We start from the raw sequence: 23869 nt of genomic DNA on the forward strand, positions 1-23869 counted from the left end.
CCCGGACAAGGCGGTAAAGGAGTCAACGTGTATGTTTTGGAGTACTGTATTTGGTTTGGAATTTTTCACAGCAGTCTTCGATATCTCTTCGATTTTTATTCAATATGCAGCATTCAATATCGCGATCGTGAGACTACGGCGCTACTTTCAAAATGGCGACTCGCGGGTCAACACGTGAGAGAGGGCTGTGATAAAAAAACATTTTTTCTTTCATTATTTATTGTAATTTATGCATGTACTTTCGCCATGCCGCCCCCTGAATTCAAGCATTCTAGGTTATCGCCTAGTTCGCCTGTATGAACGGGCCGGCTCTGCAGTCAGGACATGTAATTTTATATATTTAGATTATTTTATATATCTATTGTAATGAAATTAAATTAGAGACACACTAAATGGCGAGCATTTAGTGTGACACATTTTTATAAAAACAAAACCATTTTATCGATGTTACTAAAATGCAAATTTCAACTATTCATCATACAAACATTTTTTACGTAATTTAAGTTTCTTTAGGCATAAACGCTTACAGCAGAACAAAACTCGATGGAACAAATTTAGATTCACTTAAACTTGTTCTACATACTGTACGTGTGTTCGGGAAAATTGAAAAGGATGAAACATTTGCAAGATTTACAATTAGCATTCTATTTTAGTAAGATCGGTTCAAATTTTACAGAAAAATTTAATCCAAATATCAGATATCGTTTTAAAATTATCTATTTACTATTTACTCGTTTGCTGTTTGGTTTTTGTCTATATTTGCTTCTTAAATGTTTCTAGAAGGAATTAAGCGATTTCTTGTATAAGGGAACAAACCCGTTTCATCGAAAATTGACGTACATTATAGAATTTGGGGATCTATATTTTACGTTATCAAAAGGTGTTTTTGGATCTCACTAAATCTATATTTAGTGAGATCCAAAAATTTTTTTTGACAACTCTAGTGGTTCCACTTCGTTGCTTAATCATCTCCATCTGAATTAAAATTGTTTTTACCGGAAAATAGCTGTCTTAGATTGATTCGACAAAAGTTAAACTCATTTCTCACTTTATCCAAAAGTGTTCCAAAATCTTACTGTTTGCACTCACATTGTCTATATTCACAGAGGTACCATTTTATTTGTACGATCTCCTTTCTAAGAGACCGAAGAGAGCATTTGCTGAAAAAATCGATCTCTTATGGATTGAACCGAGATGCTTAGCATTTTAGTGTCGTACTTTTTTATACTTATTCATTCGTACACTTACACTTATTATGCTAAAACTGTAATTTATGATTATGATCTAATTATATCAAACTTAGCAATATATAGGCTATATATATATAAATTAAAAATCACTATAACAATTATTATAATTTACTTGTTTATATAAAGTTGTTGTATATAAAGTTTAATATTCAACATTTATTCTTAAATTTTATTTTTCTTGTAGCAATTAAACTTTTTACGACTTTCATAAATATTTAGAAAGTTTAAATTTCAAAAACTTTTCTTCAAACTTTTTCTTTAAGCTTAATATTTTTTATATACTGCTTTGAAATGATTCTCTTCAATCACCATCAAGTATTGATTTGCTCCCACTTTTATTCACTTTAAGGTGTAAGGATTTTCGTCATCCATTATTTTATGAAAACTTGCCAATAATTTTGTTGACAGATACAAATCTATTTACTATATATGCATTTTTCTTTTATAAGAAATAAAAGAAATGGATTTGAGAAATGATATGAAAAAGTTTCTAGAGGATAAAAATTATTTTGAGAAAATCTGTGAAGAATATAACGCTTTCAGAAAGGCAAATAAATGATAAATTTATGTTGATAATTTATAATATACTTCTTTTTAAAATAATGACAATAATAAAATTAGCTTCATTTTTAAGATGCTATCGATATTAAATATCTTTAAAAATATAAAATTTTAAATATGGAATATATTGTATAGATGGTAAAATGTTTATAAATATTCCATCATGATATAAATTGACTTTTAATCTCAATTATTCAGTTTTATATTAATATTTAACATAAATAACTATTTTATAGATTATTGTATAAATGTTTAAAGATAATTTAATTCTAAATTTATATGAAAAATTAATGATAAAAGAGTTTTAAATATCAAAAACGAGTAAAAGAAAGCAGTATTTTTAATAAGAAGTATAAAAATTTTATGTAGTTTAAGAAATATTTTTAAGCATGCTTATATTTATTTTTAATAAACTGACATGTTACATATCGATCTTTTTTTATAACTAATTCAAATCAATTAGTTTCATTTTGATATTTTTATTGAATAGTTTGTATTTTTTTTCTACTGTACTGATTAAAATTGATTTGTCCAACGTAGAGACATTGTATTATTTGAATTTTAAGAATGATAATGAATATCTTGACAAATTCTTATGTGAAGAATTTGAAAAGTTTGTGGTTTAACATAAAAACAAAGAACAAATTTCATTTTCTAATATTTCTTCTCAGAGTAGGAATTTGCTCTAATGATGCTGCAGTGATGTTATATCTTCCTTATAAACTAATTCGTTGATAGCTGTAAAAATTTTTTTCTGTTGCAAAGAAATTTTTGAGTTTCAGGAAAAGAAAGAATTTCTCAGAGCCATATCAAGCGAATTAGGGACATATGACAACAGTTTGAAACGAAGTTCATAAAATTTGACTCCCTTGTGATGACCGAATTTTACGAACTTCATAATTGCCGCTGTGTGAGTTGGGAAATTGTCTTGATAAAACAGCATCTTTTTCTTGTCCATACTTGGTTTTTTCTAGCGAATGTTTATTATTATTATTTTATACAATAGTTTGGTTTAATTTATTTGTATACGGAAACCGGAGATTATTTCCCAGGAGAACCTTTTTATGGGAAATTGGCTCCTACAGGTATTACTAACGTGAAGAAAATCCGGAAAACTCTACGTTGCCAGCCTGTTGGCGAGGCACAAACCACAACCAGTGTGTTCAGTGGTTTTATCTACTCGGCCATTATGGGCTCATTTTATGCAATATTTTTGTCTAATCTTACTCACTTTTAATTCGTTGAATCTTGCAACATTACATCATGGATTTTGTTGCTGCTAACCGTAATCTTCTTCGAGAATCGTTTTCTAAGTTATCTCTGCCATGTATAAAATAAGCTGTACACTTTTAATCATCGAAAATGATAGCGCAGATTGAACTAAAATATTATTCAAGTTCTTTGGAGTCATATCCTTCAAAAAATATTTGATGGCAGCACAATTTTCCATTTAAAAAAATATAACAAGGATAATTTAATGATTAGGTAAAAAGCTAAATTTCTTTATATCTATTCATTAAATTAGCCTTATTATAGTCATATTTATATTCTGACACTTAGTTTGGCTTTACCAATTATATTATTCATTTGGAAATATTTAAACATTTTTGTTAGTTTTTAGGAATAAATCTGAGATATATTTACGACAAAGTTAGTTGATTGATTTTTATTGGTGGAGGGGTTATTTTGGTCAAGCAGCGGCATGCGTTAAAATAATTTGTAAAATGTAATTAACTTAAGAAATTTAATAAATTAAGTTAGATAATGACATCTCACTATAAGGAATCTGAACTCGATCCAATCTACACTAATGATTTTATAGATCAGGGCGTCGTTCTTCGTTTTATATGTGATGGCAAAATACCCCTTTTTCAATGAACAAAATTAAAATTAGTATTTAGACACGTATTTTATCTTTAAATATTTAATTCAATCCTGACTAATAATAAAAACCATTTTTTGTATGAACAAGTTGTCTACTGATTTATTATTGAATTAGATGTAGCGGAATTGCAAGATAATAATGGTGAGAAAGTAATGTTTTGATTATTTATTATATATCTGATATGTTAAATCAATTTTTCAGCATTTAATTATCAAATTTTCAGTTGAACTGTCGAATTTTATTTTTTTTACAACCGAAATGAAGCGACTGTTCAATTAAGAGGTACTGTATTATTCATGAGAATTTGAGAAAACGCAATGAATTTGGTTCAAATATTGAACCAAGTCAAATTTTATTAGTTTTCAGAATTATTTCTCTACCAAAACATATTAAGTAAGCCTAAAAATGTAAACTATAGTTTATAATTTACTTACCGTATATTTATTTTATTTTTTCTTATGCATGTATTATTTTGCCATTGACTTAATACTTATATCAATATAAATTTATGAATTTTAATTTACATTTTATATTATAAATGGTTGTAAATAATTATACAGCTTTTACTATAGCCTATAATATTTTTTAAATTCACATACATTAATAAACTGTAGTGTATACAGTATATTTTACTTCTACACAAATTCACGTTTTTAACTTTATATGATAATAATTGAATAAAAAACAAATTTAATTATTTAAAGCTAATTGAGATAAAAATTTCAATAATTACGTCGATAACCTATTAGTGGCCGAGCGAGTAAAACCACTAATACTGGTAGTTGGTCATGGTTCGCGCTCGCCAACAGGTTGGCCACATGGAGTTTTCCGGTTTTCTTCACATTTGTCTTCTGATGGACTATAAAACAAAGAAAATAACAGAATGAATTTATTACCATAAGTTAGGTACAAACATGGTTACTTTTCGACATAATCACTGGGAAGATTGAGGCATTTGTCTATCTGTGGACGAGCTTTGCAATCCCCTCTTCATAGAATGTTGGCGCCAGTGACTTGAGATCGGCTTAACGTTGTTTTGAAAATCGTCATTAGTCTCGAAGCTCTGCCCTCCAAGCCACGTTTTTAGTTCAGGAAAGAGATGGAAGTCGCTTGGCGCTAAATCGGGCTGTACTCTGGGTGTTTAAAAAGTTCCAAGATAGATGGAAGTCTGAAAGTTGAGTCTTCACACATTAAAGGTGTGAAGACGCCCACCTCTTTTCTGAACTGAAAATTTGGCTAGTAAGTCAGAGGTTTGAGACAAATGACGATCTTTAAAACAACGTTAAGATCCATCTCAAGTCACTGGCGGCAACATTCTATGAAGAGGGGATTGCAAAGCTCGTCCACAGATAGACAAATGCCTCAATTTTCACTGTGATTATGTCGAAAAATAACCATGTTTGTACCTAACTTTTGGTAATAAATTCATTTTGTTATTAACACTTGTCTTTCTTTTAGTCCATCTGAGGTTGAAAAAAACCCGCCCATGTATATTTATATATTTTTCAATGTTTTGACATATGGTATTCTATGAATCTAAAAAGTTAATACTACATCCCTTTACAAAAGTCTATGTGTTGACGTTATATCTCAGGACTGGGTGAATGAAAAATTTTGAAAGTTGGCATAGGTATATGCGGAAAATTGATGCTACAGTAGAACCCCTCTAATCCGTCACCTTTGGGACTGGGGGTATTGTCGGAACGCAAAAAAGGTCGGATTATCAGAAAAACGTAAAATAAACAATCTTCCCCTTTGTCTAGTCTTTGTAGCACTGCTAATTTTTCATTTAATGAAAGAGTAACATGTTTACGTTTCACTCCTGACATGTTGAAAACACACACAAAACTGTACATGTACACACAATTTAAAACATATACTGTAACGAACACAGAAAAACGCCATGGACGGTGAGTCACCGACGAGTCGGGACAAGTTTCTCGACTCCGACCACGGTCGGATTAACCGGAGTGACGGACTAGCCGAGGGCGGACTAGAGGGGTTCTACTGTATTACATTTTGAAGATTGTAAGTCAAGTGAGAGGGAAGATAGAGAAGGTCATGTGTCATATCTGGAGTGGGACCAGACTTAATGAAAATTTTACTCGCTATTAGCATTTACAGTTTTTTCTAAACCTACATCTGCCTCCCAAAATAAGTCTATTGCCTTTTTATAATAATAATATTATATAAAACTCTTGTCTATTAAGTTTCGAGACTGATTTAATATCTTGATTTAGGTAAATGTTTTGTTGTTCGGGATGTTACGTTCGAGTAACTGAATATTTTACGACTGGTTTGTGTCATTAATGTTAGTTCTCTCTACTTCTGCTAGGCGCTAAGGTTACCACCATATAATCATCCCCTATTACAAGCATAAAGTATAAAATAAAAACTTTCCGATAATTTGGTTTACTAGTTTACTGCACTGAATTGACTAATATTATATTATATTAATGCATCTTTAATGGATATTATGTGTTATTATTTTATTATAAAAAATTTAATTTTTAAAACTAAATCGTGCTTAGTTGAAAACCAAAAATGTTACGTTAAAGCCAAACAATTACTCAGAATCGGATATTTATTCAGTGTTTGCAATAGGGTCTAGTTCAAAAATACCGGTAGGCCTATATATTTCCGAAGTTATATTTCTTTCCTCATTAGTAAAAATGTTATTTATGAAAATTGTTTATAAAATCTATCCCTTCATGTACCCGTATTTAGGAATTTTGAATATATTGAGAGAATTGGTTTCCCTAATTATGCGTAATAAAAATATAAAGAAATGAAGCAATAATTAAATGCAAAGAAAAACGAATCAAAGCGATTATTATTAATACTGTATCGCTTTTTACTAATTTACAAAATAAATAGTTTTTCGCTCTTTCCATACTGTAGGCCTTAAAGAGGATGTTTTCCGATCCTAGGTGGTTTTTGCGTGGAACTTAGTGGTGAAGGGAAGGAACTCAACGTATCTGGAATAGATCGTCCGTAAAAATTTCTGATTTGTTTGTTTAGAACCGATCCCGGAATCTGCTTTTGTCGCCTCGTCATCTGGCAGTCGAATAAGTAGGTATATACACTTAAGAAAACGAAAAGACAAATTGAAAAGGAAAAAAATTTTCGAATAAAACGATTAGAAAATACATAATTATTTGATTAAATATTTATTAAAATTGTATTTTATAATCAAATAATCGTACTTAAAGGAAAGAATAAACAGATTAAAATTAAATCATATGACTATAAACGGGTTTAGATTTTTTCAAAGAAGTTTCAACCTCGTTTTATATGAAATTTCTTAATGGCTTTACTTGATTTCTGGGAAGTATACAGCTATCTCTCAAATGTTCATCGTTGACTGAGAAATGGTGTTATTGGCTTTCGTGGAGGAAAAAATATACTGTATATAGGCCTATATTATTATATATTTGCACGTTTGTTGAAAGCGTTACGAATTGTTCTTTGTCAGATGAAAACAATCACGATATATTTATTTTTATTCTGTTTTTCGATTTAAGCCGTCATTTCCATTATTTGTTCGAATTACATTAAAGTAACAAAGCGGCATTAATAATTGCAAAGTTATTACTGTACTGTATTGTAGCAAAACTCTGTTAACTATTTCATGGATCAAGCTGCGGAAAAATACTTTCTATTCGAATGAATGAATTATTAATTGCTTAACAATTCGGATAAATCTTATTACATTGATTTCTATATTTAAATTAATTATATTAGGAAAAAATACACAATACTAATATGCTGCAAATTTATTTAATATAAATTTAAACTTTTTCCTGTCGCTCAAGTTTTAGGAAAAACGTTTCTAGAATTTGAATAATAAAAAATAATGAATTAACCGAACATATTTCTACATTTTGTTTATTTATTTCAAACTCTAATCTAAAACTTTCCGTATTCTTATAATAAGAAATTAATGTCTTTAGTAGAATACTTGTATTTTACAGAAAGATTTTTCTGTTATTATTGCAGCAAAAGTCTTTCCGAAGATATTAAGTGTAGGACAATAAGTGGTAAGGTAAAATTATTTCATATTTCTTATTGTGTTAAAAGTTGTCATTGTAAATTTGATCTATATATACAGTATACTCTGATATATTTTTTAACATACAAACATTGATATGTTTATGACATTTTATGACGAAATAATTTTTAATGCAAAAACTGAAAATACTTTTTCTAATTCATTAAGATTACACACGAACAATTAACTATTATAGTCGTGTCTGTAAATTTCATTAAAGAAGAATATAAAAATTCTATCTGTTTAGCATATTATATACTTTATATATTGACGCAAAATGATAATTTTAAACATAATTATTATATAAGTAATCAATTAGAGTAGGTTGAAGTGAGATGGATTACGCTAAGTTTTTAACAATATGTTTATAGGATTTTTATTTTTGTGTTTTGTCCTCACGTGACACTGCTCGGTTGAAGTTTCTAGTAAGAAAGCACTTTGAAAAAATCGCCCCAAATTTCGTTGAAAAAAAAATCATTTTGTGTGTATGCATGAGCGACGATAACACGTGAATATTTCGTAAGTTATTATAAGCACTAGCAAAAACTGAAATATTACGCTTAAGATGACAAATAAATAAAACAAGTTTTTGAATTTTTCCATTTTAAACTCTTTTAATATATTGAGTTTATTTTGATGTGTTTGATTTTAATTAGTTCGATTACCAGAATGAAAAAAATGCGATCTATTTTACCCCATATGGAAATTGAGTATGATTCATTTCATCGTTGCATTTGGATGAAATGGATCGTTGACAATATATTTTGAAATGCCAATATAGCCACTCCCAATAAAATTAGGTGTTTGTGAATTATGGTCTTTCAACCACTCATCATAATTTTTACAGTGCAATTAATTTAATTTAATCTATTATTGCTATTTTACAATAAGCGATTTTGTTGAAACTGATCCATTCCATTTCCACTTAGTATAACATTTTAATTACCTGTACCGGCTTGAATATAGGAATCATTTTTTGAATTTCTAGTTGTAGGCATAAACTTTGAAATAAGAGTAACAAAATATTTTTACAAAAACAGTAAATTTTTTTTAATATTCTGTTTCGAAATTAATGATTCATGTTAGCAATTACGAAAATAATTAATTATTGAACAGTTCAAACAGTTTTAGCGCATAAAAGTTTACTTAATATCCAGTAGCACTTTACTACTTATGAGAGGCAATTCTGAATTTAAAATATAAAGTGGTAATTAGGCATCCGAAACCAGTGGCGTGCCGTGGCATTTGATGATAGGGAAGCCGTGTTTCTGTAAGAAGCCGACATCCAAGGGCAATCAGTCAATTGCGCGTCAGTGATGGTCTAGGATCCATTCGTATCGTTTATTCGATAAGCCAGTAAAAACCGTAGACTTTTCTAAATGTATTTTTAATATCACAATTACACTCTGAATCGCTGGCCACGATATAAGGGCTACAGTTAAAAATAAAATAATAAAAACTTACTTGGTGAAATAAAATATTTGGTGGATGTACCGGTACATACCTGGTACAAAATATTCTTCAATTGTATGAATATACTTTTATAGAAAATTATAATTAAATATAGCTTTGTAAAGAAACGTACATAAAAATATAAAATATTCTTTACCTTTTAAATCTTAAAACAATTCACTTATCAAATAGCTCCATACGAGTGGCTAATGGATGGAATCGCAGAGCGTGCATACACGCGGACTGCGAAATCCCCAGGGTGCCGATACTGGTCAATGTCAAATACCTCTTTTGTCGCATCACTAGTATATCTCAAAGGACGCAACGGGGCTGTTGTAGATTTTAAACGTTTCTCATCATAGCTGTAAAAATCTAAATATATTAAACTTAATAGTAATTTGTTTTCTAACTAATTCGTTTTAGGACCAAGTGTCCTCAGAAATTTTCAAAATTTACAACTTTTCGGTCACTCTCATTGAACTGGAAAAATTTCTATCTTTATTACATTAATAATATGAAGAAATCAGTCTCCACTGTACTCGGCTAGAGATGGTTCGGTTAAGCTTTTGTTTAAGTAAAATTTCGGCTCTTTCATCAGTTTATGTGTCCCCAATTCCCTAATGGCTTAATTATTTAACTACTTCTTAAGTAGAAATAAGTTGAAACCGGTTACTTTGTACTCGAATATTTCTAGTCTCGGGAAAAAAGTGGAAAGACAAATTTTTATGACAAACGGATATATAAATCGTAAATGCAAGGAAAATAAATTCTAGAGCTTTTTCTGTACCTTGTGCATCTCTCTCATTCATTACATTTAGTTGTAAATGATGCTGTCAAAGTAACAGTTAATTTTTTAACATTATACAAGAATTGTACAAGAATTTTTCTACATCCCTTATAGATGGACATACGAAATCGTAATGTCACTGGTTTAACATTGAAATCCGTGAATAATATGAAATCGGAAAATGGAATAAATATATCAAATATTTTAATGGATTTTTTTAAACTCTTGTCAACTATACAGAACTATCATAAAAACATACCAGTAAATTCCTATCAGTTGGGTTAAGTTATAAATCTACTCTGATTCACATAATCGGGCTAGGGCGGCCAAATATCTAGCGGGCAGGCGGCTAACAGCCCAGAATCAGTCCTGGATAGAATTGGATGCGGTATACGTGTAGCATCCACCCACGGTCCTAGGCTTCCACCAGCTAAACCGGGTGAGGTTGGTGATCTGTAAAGCGCATGTGCGAATCTGGCTTTTTGGCTGATGACAATACAGCGCTTCCACTCCGCCACTAATATTCGAATATACAATAGCAATCTTATGTTTTTTTTTTTTTTTTCGTGTGTNAATAATAATATATTAATTCTTTTAATAACATATATTTGTTAATCAAACTTTCATCAATACATAAATATTGTTAATATCTTAATAAAGTAATTTTAAAAATCTCTCCTTGCTTTTCAATATATAATATAGTATACTTCACCTAAGAGGGGTGCCATCGAATCACTGTTTGAAAAAGTGGGCTATGACCCAAAAAAGTTGGAAAACTATGGGTTACATTATTGATTTCAAGAACAGAAGTTGGCGTGTTTTTTTTCTGAAACAATGAGTAATTTTTATTTTTTTTTTCTGAAAAGGGGCATTAGGCCAAAAGAAGGTTGGAACCTGTGGTCTACAACTTAATCTGGATAAGCATTACAGTGCATGAACAATACACATGTTGCATTTGCTGATGAACTGCAGTGATCTCATAAGCTTCAGCAACTAGGAAACTGATTATGCCATATTGCTCAGCTTTGAATGTTTCCATTTTCCAACACAATTACATGAACGTATGATTCAAGTTATGGCTATTTACCTTATATATAATGTACCTTTTGTGCACAGCATATTTAAATGCAATTTTCTGCTTCACGTGGTTCTTACTGGGTGGTTATTTATTAATCCATTCTTATAATTTCATTTTAACCAATATCAGAAATAAAATATCAAAAACAAAAATAAAAAATGTCAAAGTTACACCTGAATCATTAATTACTATCTACCTTTTTAATCTTATAGTCACTGTTAATCAAATCATCAATATCACCACTCTGTACTGAGGTAATCATAGGAAGTTGAGAAGATTGCTCACTCTGTACTGAAGTAATTATTGGAACTTGAGGAGATATGTCAGGTACTTTTTGAAATGATATCATAGAAACATGGGGTACATGTCCATTATTAACTGATGTAATTATGGGAATTTGAGAATTTTGTATAGAAGTATCTATAGAAACTTTTGGAACTGTAGTAGTCTGAACTGAAGTAGCTGCTGAAGAAGCTTGGGAAACTTGATTTGAAATAAGATGTTCATCCTTAAAATAATTAATTACTATGATTAGGAAAAACATTCATTAGTTTCTACATAATAATAAATTATTCAGAGAAATATTTTTTAGTTAAAAAAAAAATGATAATAAAAATGATTTTAAAAACAAAACATTGTATAGTAAAAATGTTAAATTTTAAATACAGGTAATCCCCGTATAACACGGGAGTTACGTTCCAAAAAATTGCAGTGTTATGCGAATCCGTGTTATACGTGCAACAAAGAACTAATGCAAAAAGGGGGGTTAGGTTCCAAAAATTAAAAAACATGCTGTTAAATCCTTATTTAAATCAAATTTATTCATTTTTTTTTCATAGNTAAGATATATATTTTTTAATTTCAACTTTATTCTTAATACAGTGTTATAAAATAATATATAAATTATTTAAATGAAATATAAAGAAAATATCGAATGTTAAAATGTTGAACAAATATGAATATTAAGAAGAATAAATTGTAATTTGGTAGGACAGAAATTTCGTAAATGAAGTAAAAATATAATATTTGCCTATATCATCAGATGGCGTAACCGAATAATACCGTCGCATATTTATACATTTTTTAGTTTTTATATAGTATATAAAAATATTTTTATATACTATTTGAAAAATTGACATATAGATGCAATGATTCAGACCTATGATCATCTACTGATTGCAACATTTATCTAGACTTATTATTTAGTAATCCATTATAATATTTTTCTTTTAAAAAATAATTTAAATTACTACATATACTCTATAATTTTTAATTTTCATAATTAATCTACCAATTAATATAACCTCGCTATCAGAAATGTTTTATTTGCTTTTCTTTTGTTAGTTTTTCATTCCCGGCTGTTATGTATACATAACAAGAGAAAGTATTGCAATCGAGTCAAATTTGACCTTCCGAGTTTTTGCAAATCTTCACGTTTTGAGATCTCCTGAATCCAAAAAAGTCAAAAATGAAAAAAATTGTATCTAAGGGGCATTGATGCTATTAAATTTTGGTGATAAAAGGTCGAGAGGGTGGGAAGATAGAGAGAGGGATGTATCTAAAGAGGGATAGAACTTAATGAAGATTTTATTTGTTATTAATATTTACACTTTTTGTTTATATAAAACTCACTCCTACCCTCAAAATTTAGCCTTTTTTTCCATTTTATAGTAATTAAAAATATATAAAGTTTTTATAACAAANACTTGTGCAATGATATATCTTCTAAAATTTTTAAAATATTGAAAACAATGTAACGGTGTTATCTGCAATTGTGTATTTTCTAAATAGCACAAGTGCAATAAATACTCAGCTTGGACGTCACACCAACAGTTAACTCAATCAAAAACATCAAAAACTTCAGACTATTGAATTGCCCAAAGACAACCGGTATTTTTTACACTTTAATTATCTTACTTATTTACTCAGTTGTTGATATTTTTGAATTTTAAACTTAATGTTCTATTCTTTGTGGTTATTCCATATTCGTTTTTTCAACTTGAAGATGATCTATGAAGTAGATCAAAAATGTTCGTTTTTTAAATAAAACTCCCTCAGCAACAGATTAGGTGTTGATTATTTTGATTATTAATTTGCCGAGTATGTTTTCTGTGAAATGTTTGGTTCTGAGTATCTTCAGGACCAAAAATTATTGCACTTGTGCTCAATCAAAAACATCAAGAACTTCAGACTATGAGGCATTAAATAGAATTAAAAGAAATATTTTAATCTTGCAAGCGCTTTCAACATAAATATGTACGCTTCTTAGTTCTAAAGTTCACGTACAACAAAAATGTAAGAAGCATTATGGAGGAGATTGCAGACATAAAAAAATCAACAGTGATTTTAAAACGAGACCCAAATTTATTCAAGATTCTAAGAAACAATAAAGGGGATATTAAGAAAGAGGATAAAGCAGGAATTTATAAGATCCCGTATGATAACCAACAGTTAGGATTAAAAAAGGAGTACATAGGAGTTACAACGAGGAAATTGGGGGTAAGGGTCAGAGAGCATAAATATGATGTTAGGAAAAAATCAAACGCAATTATGCTGGCCCAATTATGCTGAACCTTGGGCTTGGCCCAGATGGCTCAAGCCCAAGGTTTCATAGTTGGATGGGAAGAGGCTGAAATCATTAGGCAAATACACTCCCCAACTTTAGTGAAGACTGCCGAAAAAATGGAAATATACAGAAGCAAACTTAATGATAGATGTATAAACGCTAGAGATGAAGAGGGCCTACCCTCAGCATGGAAATTTGCTATTAAAAGAATTACAAATAGCTTATGAATGACGACTTGATTCACAATTCATGTCATGAGAGCATTTATAGTTTTTGTCAACTGTTAACGGCTTGTTGTGTTATTTATTTTTACACTTGGTATTTTTTACACTTTAATTATCTTACTTATTTACTCAGTTGTCAATATTTTTTGAATTTGAATTTAATGTTCTATTCTTTATGGTTATTCCATATTCTTTTTTCAACTTGAAGATGATCTATGGAGTAGAAAATGTTCGTATTTTAAATAAACTCCCTCGGCAACGGATTAGGTGTTGATTATTTTGATTATTAATTTGCTGAGTACATTTTCTGTTCAAGACTTCTGCTACAATTTTTAGCCTCATTTGACATGTCTGTGTTAGTCTGTGGAAATACCATATGAACACACACACTGTTATAATAGTACTCTTCTCAGAAAATGGTTATCACATTCAACACCAAGTTTATAGTAGTAATAAAAAACACTGTCTTTCAGTATTACTTTAGTTTAATTTAAACAAAAATAGGTGCACAAGTACTCTCAACATTGCATAAATATCATTCTTACACAAAACAGAAGATACAATTACAACTCTGAATGAGACAATTGGGACTTTACCAGAGCCATAGACCATATACATAGGAAAAAAGTCAAAGAAACCATCTCTCCAAAATCAGTTGTGCTCCACGCTTTGCTAAGACTATCACAAAGTATAGTCATAATAGCATTTGTGCTATTATGCATACTTTGAGTAACCCACTTGACTTGAATGTTTTGGAGTATTTGATGTTATATAGTTTTAGGTGGTTGTGGGGTTGTGGGGTTCATCCCATATGGAGCATTGGAGCATGGAGAATAGGCAAGAGTACCGTTTCACAGTAAAAACGGACCCGTGGAAGTGAATCTCTCATAAAAAGTCACATATACAGGTATGGTTCTTTTGACTTATTTTTGTTCCTATGAGTATGTTCTACAGCTCTATTTTGGTCACAAACGTATCATTCAACACTTGAATTGAATCCTTTTATCATAAAAAATTACAGGTTATATTAACTTGTTAGCTTATCTTCTCACCTCTCTTATAGCTTTAGTTTAAGTCTTACAAATTCATATTTTAAAACAAATTTATATTTACCTGAATTGACCCTAGAAGAATTATTCGAATCGTTATTTGATGCGTTATTAACTATTGGAGTGGGATTTTCGACTTCGTTCGTTTCTTCTTCAGATTCCATTTCTTCTTCGCTCGCTTCAGATTCCTCATCTAATTCTTCCAGCAATAATAAAGATAATAGTGCAGTCGCCACTTTTTCTATCATTTAATTTCGACAACTATCATCAATATATATTTTCTCTCCTTATACAAAATTAACATACAACAAAAAGAAGCATCGTACAATGAACGCAATCCTACGAAATACCCCTAGCGGTAAAAAATGTATTTGTTTTTAAGTGTCGAAATTTTTAAGGACACATCGAAGTAAATATTTTAACGTCAATTATTTCATATGTCGTTAATTAACATCGATAGTCGTGTAATCAAATTAAATTAAAAGCATATGTAAAAAAAATTGTTAAACAAATAATAATTATTTCAAAGAATGTCATAGTTAAAACACTATTTCGAACTTCAAATATTGTTCAGGATAATAATATATACTGTATACCACAAAAACATCGTTAATGGGAATATGATCTTGAAAGTATTGATACTTGGCATACTTTAGCGGCCGGATGGCCGAGCGGTCAAGGTGGCAGCCTACCGTCCTGGGGGACCCGGGTTCGAAACCGAACGGGTCGAAAAATCCCCAGGAATTTCTCGGGGGGGGTGGTCCGTTCGGATATGTCGGACCCCGTCCCTCACCACCCGGCAGCCCCATTGTGGGCCTGGCCGAACCCATAATGGGGTTGCAAAAAGAGGCCCTCCTAGTGCCCACAGGGCGGAAAGAGTATAAAATAAAAAGGTGCTTGGCATATTCATGTGTCACGTACCGGAAATCAGAAATGAGGAAATGTCGGTAGGAAAGTATTCCTGTGACTTACAATTGACAGTATCCAAATTGACAAAATTGAGTTGTTGTAATATATGTAAGAGTAAAATTATTTTTTCTTATAAATTTTCTAAAAATAAAGTGATTTTAAATTTTAAGATGCTCGCGATCCAACAAGATTAAAGGCCGTGTTCTGAATTATTTTTTCTTTTTTCCATATTTTTATTTTATTTTACTGTTTTTGCTTTGTAGACACTACGAAAACTTTTTAATCATACGTATCATGCGTTCGGGTTATTTATTTATTTTTATTTTAAAAACTGTCCTTCCTGTGGGCACTAAGAGGGCCTCTATTAGCAAGCCCATTATGGGTTCGACCAGGCCCACAATGGGGCAGTCGGGTAGTGAAGGACTGGACCCGACATATTCGGACGAACAATACCCCAAAAATTTCTAAGGATTTATCGACCCGTCTGGATTCAAACCCGGGTCCCCTAGAGCGGTAGGCTGCAACCTTAACCGTTCGGCCATCCGGCTGTCCGTGTATTCAGGCGGTGAGGACAGACTAAACATATCTGATATAGTTAGATTAGGCTATATAATGTTTCATTTATTTTACTGTATTTACAATAAAAAGGTTCAAAACTAAATAATTTGGACATTCATGTTAAATCTTTATAATATGACATAAACACACGTTTCGACATTTAGAAAACAATCATGCAGCAAAAACACTTGTCGATTCGGCAAGTTCTTGCTGTGTTTTGGATTTACCTTATTATACTTCTGGCATGTTTGATAGCATTTTTAAAAGTAAGTAACGGTTTAAAATGATAAATATCAACAAGACTATCTCAGATTTTATAAATTCTGCAATAAAAATTAAACGAAACATTTTTAGAATGTAGCTAATTCAAAGACAAAACACCGATAACATCTATTCAAATTGATACATCGTCTATCTCTGTTCGTCCCCATTTGCTACGGAACAAAATGAATATATTACTTGACACAATACTTTTTCCTATATTTTACTTAGAATAGAGAAAGCAGGAACACTTCTATGTGACAAGCGGCTAATTTTTATATAAAACGGAATATGTCAGCTGTACTATCTTAGGTACCCGGACAAGGCGGTAAAGGAGTCAACGTGTATGTTTTGGAGTACTGTATTTGGTTTGGAATTTTTCACAGCAGTCTTCGATATCTCTTCGATTTTTATTCAATATGCAGCATTCAATATCGCGATCGTGAGACTACGGCGCTACTTTCAAAATGGCGACTCGCGGGTCAACACGTGAGAGAGGGCTGTGATAAAAAAACATTTTTTCTTTCATTATTTATTGTAATTTATGCATGTACTTTCGCCATGCCGCCCCCTGAATTCAAGCATTCTAGGTTATCGCCTAGTTCGCCTGTATGAACGGGCCGGCTCTGCAGTCAGGACATGTAATTTTATATATTTAGATTATTTTATATATCTATTGTAATGAAATTAAATTAGAGACACACTAAATGGCGAGCATTTAGTGTGACACATTTTTATAAAAACAAAACCATTTTATCGATGTTACTAAAATGCAAATTTCAACTATTCATCATACAAACATTTTTTACGTAATTTAAGTTTCTTTAGGCATAAACGCTTACAGCAGAACAAAACTCGATGGAACAAATTTAGATTCACTTAAACTTGTTCTACATACTGTACGTGTGTTCGGGAAAATTGAAAAGGATGAAACATTTGCAAGATTTACAATTAGCATTCTATTTTAGTAAGATCGGTTCAAATTTTACAGAAAAATTTAATCCAAATATCAGATATCGTTTTAAAATTATCTATTTACTATTTACTCGTTTGCTGTTTGGTTTTTGTCTATATTTGCTTCTTAAATGTTTCTAGAAGGAATTAAGCGATTTCTTGTATAAGGGAACAAACCCGTTTCATCGAAAATTGACGTACATTATAGAATTTGGGGATCTATATTTTACGTTATCAAAAGGTGTTTTTGGATCTCACTAAATCTATATTTAGTGAGATCCAAAAATTTTTTTTGACAACTCTAGTGGTTCCACTTCGTTGCTTAATCATCTCCATCTGAATTAAAATTGTTTTTACCGGAAAATAGCTGTCTTAGATTGATTCGACAAAAGTTAAACTCATTTCTCACTTTATCCAAAAGTGTTCCAAAATCTTACTGTTTGCACTCACATTGTCTATATTCACAGAGGTACCATTTTATTTGTACGATCTCCTTTCTAAGAGACCGAAGAGAGCATTTGCTGAAAAAATCGATCTCTTATGGATTGAACCGAGATGCTTAGCATTTTAGTGTCGTACTTTTTTATACTTATTCATTCGTACACTTACACTTATTATGCTAAAACTGTAATTTATGATTATGATCTAATTATATCAAACTTAGCAATATATAGGCTATATATATATAAATTAAAAATCACTATAACAATTATTATAATTTACTTGTTTATATAAAGTTGTTGTATATAAAGTTTAATATTCAACATTTATTCTTAAATTTTATTTTTCTTGTAGCAATTAAACTTTTTACGACTTTCATAAATATTTAGAAAGTTTAAATTTCAAAAACTTTTCTTCAAACTTTTTCTTTAAGCTTAATATTTTTTATATACTGCTTTGAAATGATTCTCTTCAATCACCATCAAGTATTGATTTGCTCCCACTTTTATTCACTTTAAGGTGTAAGGATTTTCGTCATCCATTATTTTATGAAAACTTGCCAATAATTTTGTTGACAGATACAAATCTATTTACTATATATGCATTTTTCTTTTATAAGAAATAAAAGAAATGGATTTGAGAAATGATATGAAAAAGTTTCTAGAGGATAAAAATTATTTTGAGAAAATCTGTGAAGAATATAACGCTTTCAGAAAGGCAAATAAATGATAAATTTATGTTGATAATTTATAATATACTTCTTTTTAAAATAATGACAATAATAAAATTAGCTTCATTTTTAAGATGCTATCGNTTTACTTATTATTTAAATAAATATTTTACCAGAGGATTATTCATCCCAGATGATGATCTCAGCATGAGCATCATCAACTGGTAAGATTTTGGGTGTGTTCGTTAATAGCGGTCGCTCTGCAATGGGAGTGCGCCGCTGTTTGTAGGCATTTAGGAATGACAGTGGAAGAAAGATGGCAGCGCCCACACTATCGATAGTATCGTGATGGAGGAATCTATAATTCTAAAATAAGCTTTTAGAGGCAAAACAAGGGTCCAAATTGTAAAATTTAACCATTAAATGGATTATTTGTTAAAAGAGCATTCAAAGTAGTCATGAAAACAATTAGAATGCTTGCGCGAAGTTGCGCGGAGGTATAAAAGAACACACCCTTTATTACATTTCATGTTGTGCAAGGGTTTTACCCAATTCCTGAACCGTATTAGAGTGCTATAAAAGCACCATGTTATATGGGGATGTTCTCAATTTTCAAACCATATTAGAATGAATCCATGCTATAGAAGTGCCATGTTATACAGGGGTTACCTGTATATGATAAATAATGAAAAATAATTTAGTCAGTCAATTTTAATTTCTATGTGTTTATAGTAATAAGAATTTTTAGTTTGCAAAAGTAATAATAAAATTTTAAAATATTTTTGATTTACATATTCATACACTATTGTTGAGAATTTTGAAAAAGTTATATCATCATTTTAATACTTATTAGTTTATGACTTTTTAGTCATTACTTGTACATATACTTTTTATTCTACATTTGTAACTTTTTACAAAAATTTTTGTTAGCAATTTTGTCTATAAACATGTTTACATATTTTTAATCTCTATTATTAACATTAATGTTAAATTTTAAAATAAAATTAACTATCCAATCTGAAGTATACTGCTCAAACACACACAAGTATAATAAAAATATACAAAAAATTTATTAGAGAGGTTGCAGCTGTCGTATTCAGCAAAAAACGTGAACAGCAGACGATCGAGCACCACCATCTGGCAATTCTAGATGGTCGATAATGGTGTTCACTATGTCTAGCATGGCAAGTAGACGATCGGTTTAAACTTCATATTTTTTTGTGTTTGGAGTTAAAATTATGACCTATTTTATTAAAATAATGATTATTTAAGCATTTACAAATAATATTGTAAAGAAACAGATGATTTTAATCCAAAAATTTTTTAATTATTCAATTTTTTAGCAAGTGATGCAAAGTGCTTATAGAATTTACATATATTTGCCTTCATAACAGCTTATCTTAAGGTAGGTTTGTTCTTCCATGGCATCTTCTACCATCAACAGCGTAATACATTTGTAAATTTCTAAAAATAATTTTCCAAATTTATATAAGCCACTACTTCCCTTGACAAAAGTATGAGGTAGTCCTATCGTCCGATCACACAGTAGGAGACACCACGCTAATTAAAAATAATTATTTAGTGTTATTAAACATCCTATAAATACTTTAAAATAGTTTAATTTGTTTATTTACTTTCGCTGGTGACCCTCAATGTTAAATGTATCCGCCAATTTTTCAACAAATTTCCCGTGAGTCAATGTGCAACGTTCACTGAGTCATGATATTGTGAACGTGCGCTGCAACGATTTTTTCTTGGAGTTAAAACGTAAACAGTGTACTCCTGCTTGCCATGTAGAAGTAATGTTTGAACTTGCACCTCAACCTCTCTATTATATATTCACACATTATATTGATAATTTTAACAGTATAATAAATTTAAAAAATGTTCTTACATTACTTGGAAGAATCACTTCTTCTACTTCTTGTTTTATTTGACTTACAGGAATAGGATGAATGATTTCAGGAGGAGAAATTAATTTTATATTATCAGTTTTATTTCCTGTTTCATTAGAAGGCTTTGGCAAGATTCTAACATAAATTTTATCTGAAAATCATGAGAAAATTAATACATTATGAAAATTATCATAAAAATTAATTTACCCATCTTAATTAATAATGATGGTTATATGTATAAAAATATTTATATTTTTAAAACATATAAATAATATTAATTATTACCTAAGTTGAAATAAATCCATATTTGTGACTTCTTGGTTATAAAGAATTTGACACAAAAATAGAATTCAGTGAAGAAGTTCAATTCAAGTTCTAATTCAATTTAATATTTTCAAGGCTTTCTGTTATTGAAAATGTTAAATAATTGATCAGAAAATTTAATCCTGAACAAATAGCATAATTGTTGAATTTTAATTCTAAGTACACTTTTTGAACATAACTTTTATATGGTATAGCTAGCATACAGCAAGATGCTAGATCACAAGATTATCTAAACTGCTTTAAAAATGCAAAACACAAATATTAATTTACTAATTTATAAATGTGTATATGTGTGTGTGTGTATACTGCATATTGCACAGAAATTTATGTATTAAAAAAGTAGTTTTATCTAAACTTCATTAACGTGTTCAATTAAAATTAAATGACAAAACCATGAAAATACTAATTCACTGATTACATTAGAACACAGGTCCATTTAATATTGTAAAGCAAATAACCCAGTAGCAAATTATATCACTGGTCTGAATGTGAAGCATAATGGTTCTGAAAAACATTTAAAACAAATAAAGAATTTTTTCTGAACTTTTTGATCTAAGTTGCTAGTGTTTATTTACTTTAAAAGATTGAATTTGATTTCTTTACTGAATTAGTATTCTTGTGTTAAGTTTATTATACTTGTTACAATTTAACAAATAACAATTGTANATTATATAGTACAGTACACTGTAAGTTAATAAATTGATTAATTTCGAAATATTTTTAGATCTAATGAACCTGAATTTCTAAGCTATTTAGTAGAATTGTGCATAATTGCTCTTATAATTTAATGTTTAAATCATAACCAATTGTGCGTAGAATACATAATTATTAATTGAATAGATAAGTTATACTTCCTTTGACTTTAACTGCAAAAAATGAATATTTTTTTTCAACATTACAAATATCCATTCGAAACATTATTTTTGGAATTGTTGAAATAGGTTATATCAAACGTAGACAAATTTTTTAATAATCAGGATATATATTGATTACAAAATTAGTTTCGAGCTACATTTTGATTACAAAGATCAAAATTTACATACAGAAGAATTTTGTAATATGTACAGTACAGTACACTATTCTTAAGTTTACATATTAACCAAAAATCACTAATCAAACTCAGCTTTTTTACTTAATGAACTATCAAACAACCATTCGTTGCTGAGAAACGTTTTAAACCTAATGCAATAGGAAACCTAATATTAACGTTATACAGTACAGAGTACAGTATTTATCTATACAGTACATAAAATTATAGATAAATTTAGAGAACTAACAATAAAATTAAAAATTAATTTCTTAAATTCTTTTTCAAACGTTTGTTTCCTTTCATATTTTTATTACATTTTTAGATTAAAACTTACGCAATATCACCCTTAACACCGTGCATTTGTGCTGGGTTCCACGCTTAAGAACTTAAGTTTCTAAAAATCAAATGAATTTAGTATTATAGTCGAGGTATTAAATTTTCGACCATATTTTAAAATCTATATTACTGTTATAAACATAGCTGACGAAAGGGGTAAACCGACATTTTCGTTCCAGGGCTTGGGCCTATAAAAGGCCTGACCGGCAATCTATTTTTTTCTATAGCGGTAACTGAAGTTCAACAATAATTAATTATTCTACGAATATAGTAGTGAAATATTTGTTAAATAATTTGATGTTAAATATTTTATTAAAACCAAAATAAAGTTATAAATAATAAATTGCTAGGTATGTTTCACTTTCACAAGTAAAGTTTTATTGCTTTATAACATTACCAAGAATCTACACAATCCTGGAAAATCATCTGTATATAATTTAAATGAATTGTTTTATCATTTTCCTTTTGTGAATTACTTTATCATCAAAATAAAGTTTTCTTTCCTATGCAAAAGTCCTGTCTTATATTCTTATGAAAAACGAAAATAAGTTTTCTAACCTCCACACTGGCCAAATTACAACAAAAGTGTTCATAAATGTTCTAAATTTTTATTTAATTAATATTGGATGTAAAACGAAAAACTAATAGTAAATTTTCTTTAAATATAATTTAATTTACGTGTAAAAAATAAAAATTAAATTATAGTAAATTGATTATAAATATCGTTAATTAAAAAAATAAACGAATAATTTATGGGTGACGTTTCTTAAAATATTTAATTAAAAATAAAAGTAAATGCAAATTTTTACAACAGTCACGTTGCAAGTACTTGATAAATGGTAGAAACAAGTGACAACGTGGGTTTACATAAACTAATAAGTTACAGCTATAGCCTTTCATCAAGAGAAGCCTAGTTCCTTCTTAAAAAATTTATTTAATGTTGCCTTAAAAAATATGAATTATAGTTTACAGAGTACACATATTTTACATTTTTAAAAATCAGTTTTGATTTATTAATCTAAATTTAGTTAGATTTAAAACGAAAGATTTTTATAGTGATAAAAATATGTTGGTTCATTAAACTTTTATGATAAAAAATATAGGAAATTTTATATGAAATGCTGCTGACTGATCTAATTCAGGGCCGGATTAACCCACTTTGGGGCCCTAGACATTTTCTTCTTACGGGGACCCCCTTTCTCACACTAGAAATAGAGCGCACAAAAAATATAAAACAATAAATAAAACAAAACTAAATAATGTGAAAAACTAAAACAAATCTTAAATTTTTATTAATAAAAAATATTTAATACACAACAATAAATTTTAGTTTTTCTAGAAAAGTTTGAACAATTTGTTTATAAATTTAAAATATTGAAATTTGTTTTATTAAATGCCTAACAAAAGTTGTTGTAAAATAACAATATTACCTTAAAAAAATAATTGTCAACAAGACTATGTCTTGTTTATAAAATCGTACTGCTTGCTGTGTTACCAGCTTAGAGGTATGAAGGAGTACATGTCAGGAGTTGCAATTTGGCACAGAGTATTAAGTGCCCAAATCATGCGCGCATAAAAAAACCTGACT

General features: G+C 29.5%; 1 protein-coding gene across 1 annotated transcript in view; it reads right to left on the reverse strand.

Annotated features, from left to right (window-relative positions):
* Positions 1–10673: 10673 nt before the first annotated feature.
* Positions 10674–23869, reverse strand: part of LOC111637282 — a 28992-nt gene continuing 15796 nt past the window's right edge. Inside the window, exons 2-3 of the mRNA XM_023382755.1 lie at positions 20591–20742; positions 10674–11572 (exon numbers count right to left, since the gene is read on the reverse strand). Of these exons, the coding sequence (XP_023238523.1) occupies positions 11246–11572; positions 20591–20742 (479 nt within the window). The 3' untranslated portion in view covers positions 10674–11245. The remainder of the gene's footprint in view (positions 11573–20590; positions 20743–23869) is intronic.

The sequence above is a fragment of the Centruroides sculpturatus genome, unplaced genomic scaffold (assembly GCF_000671375.1).
Source record: "Centruroides sculpturatus isolate CEXI.00-Female unplaced genomic scaffold, Cexi_2.0 scaffold1004, whole genome shotgun sequence".
Lineage (NCBI taxonomy): Eukaryota > Metazoa > Arthropoda > Arachnida > Scorpiones > Buthidae > Centruroides > Centruroides sculpturatus.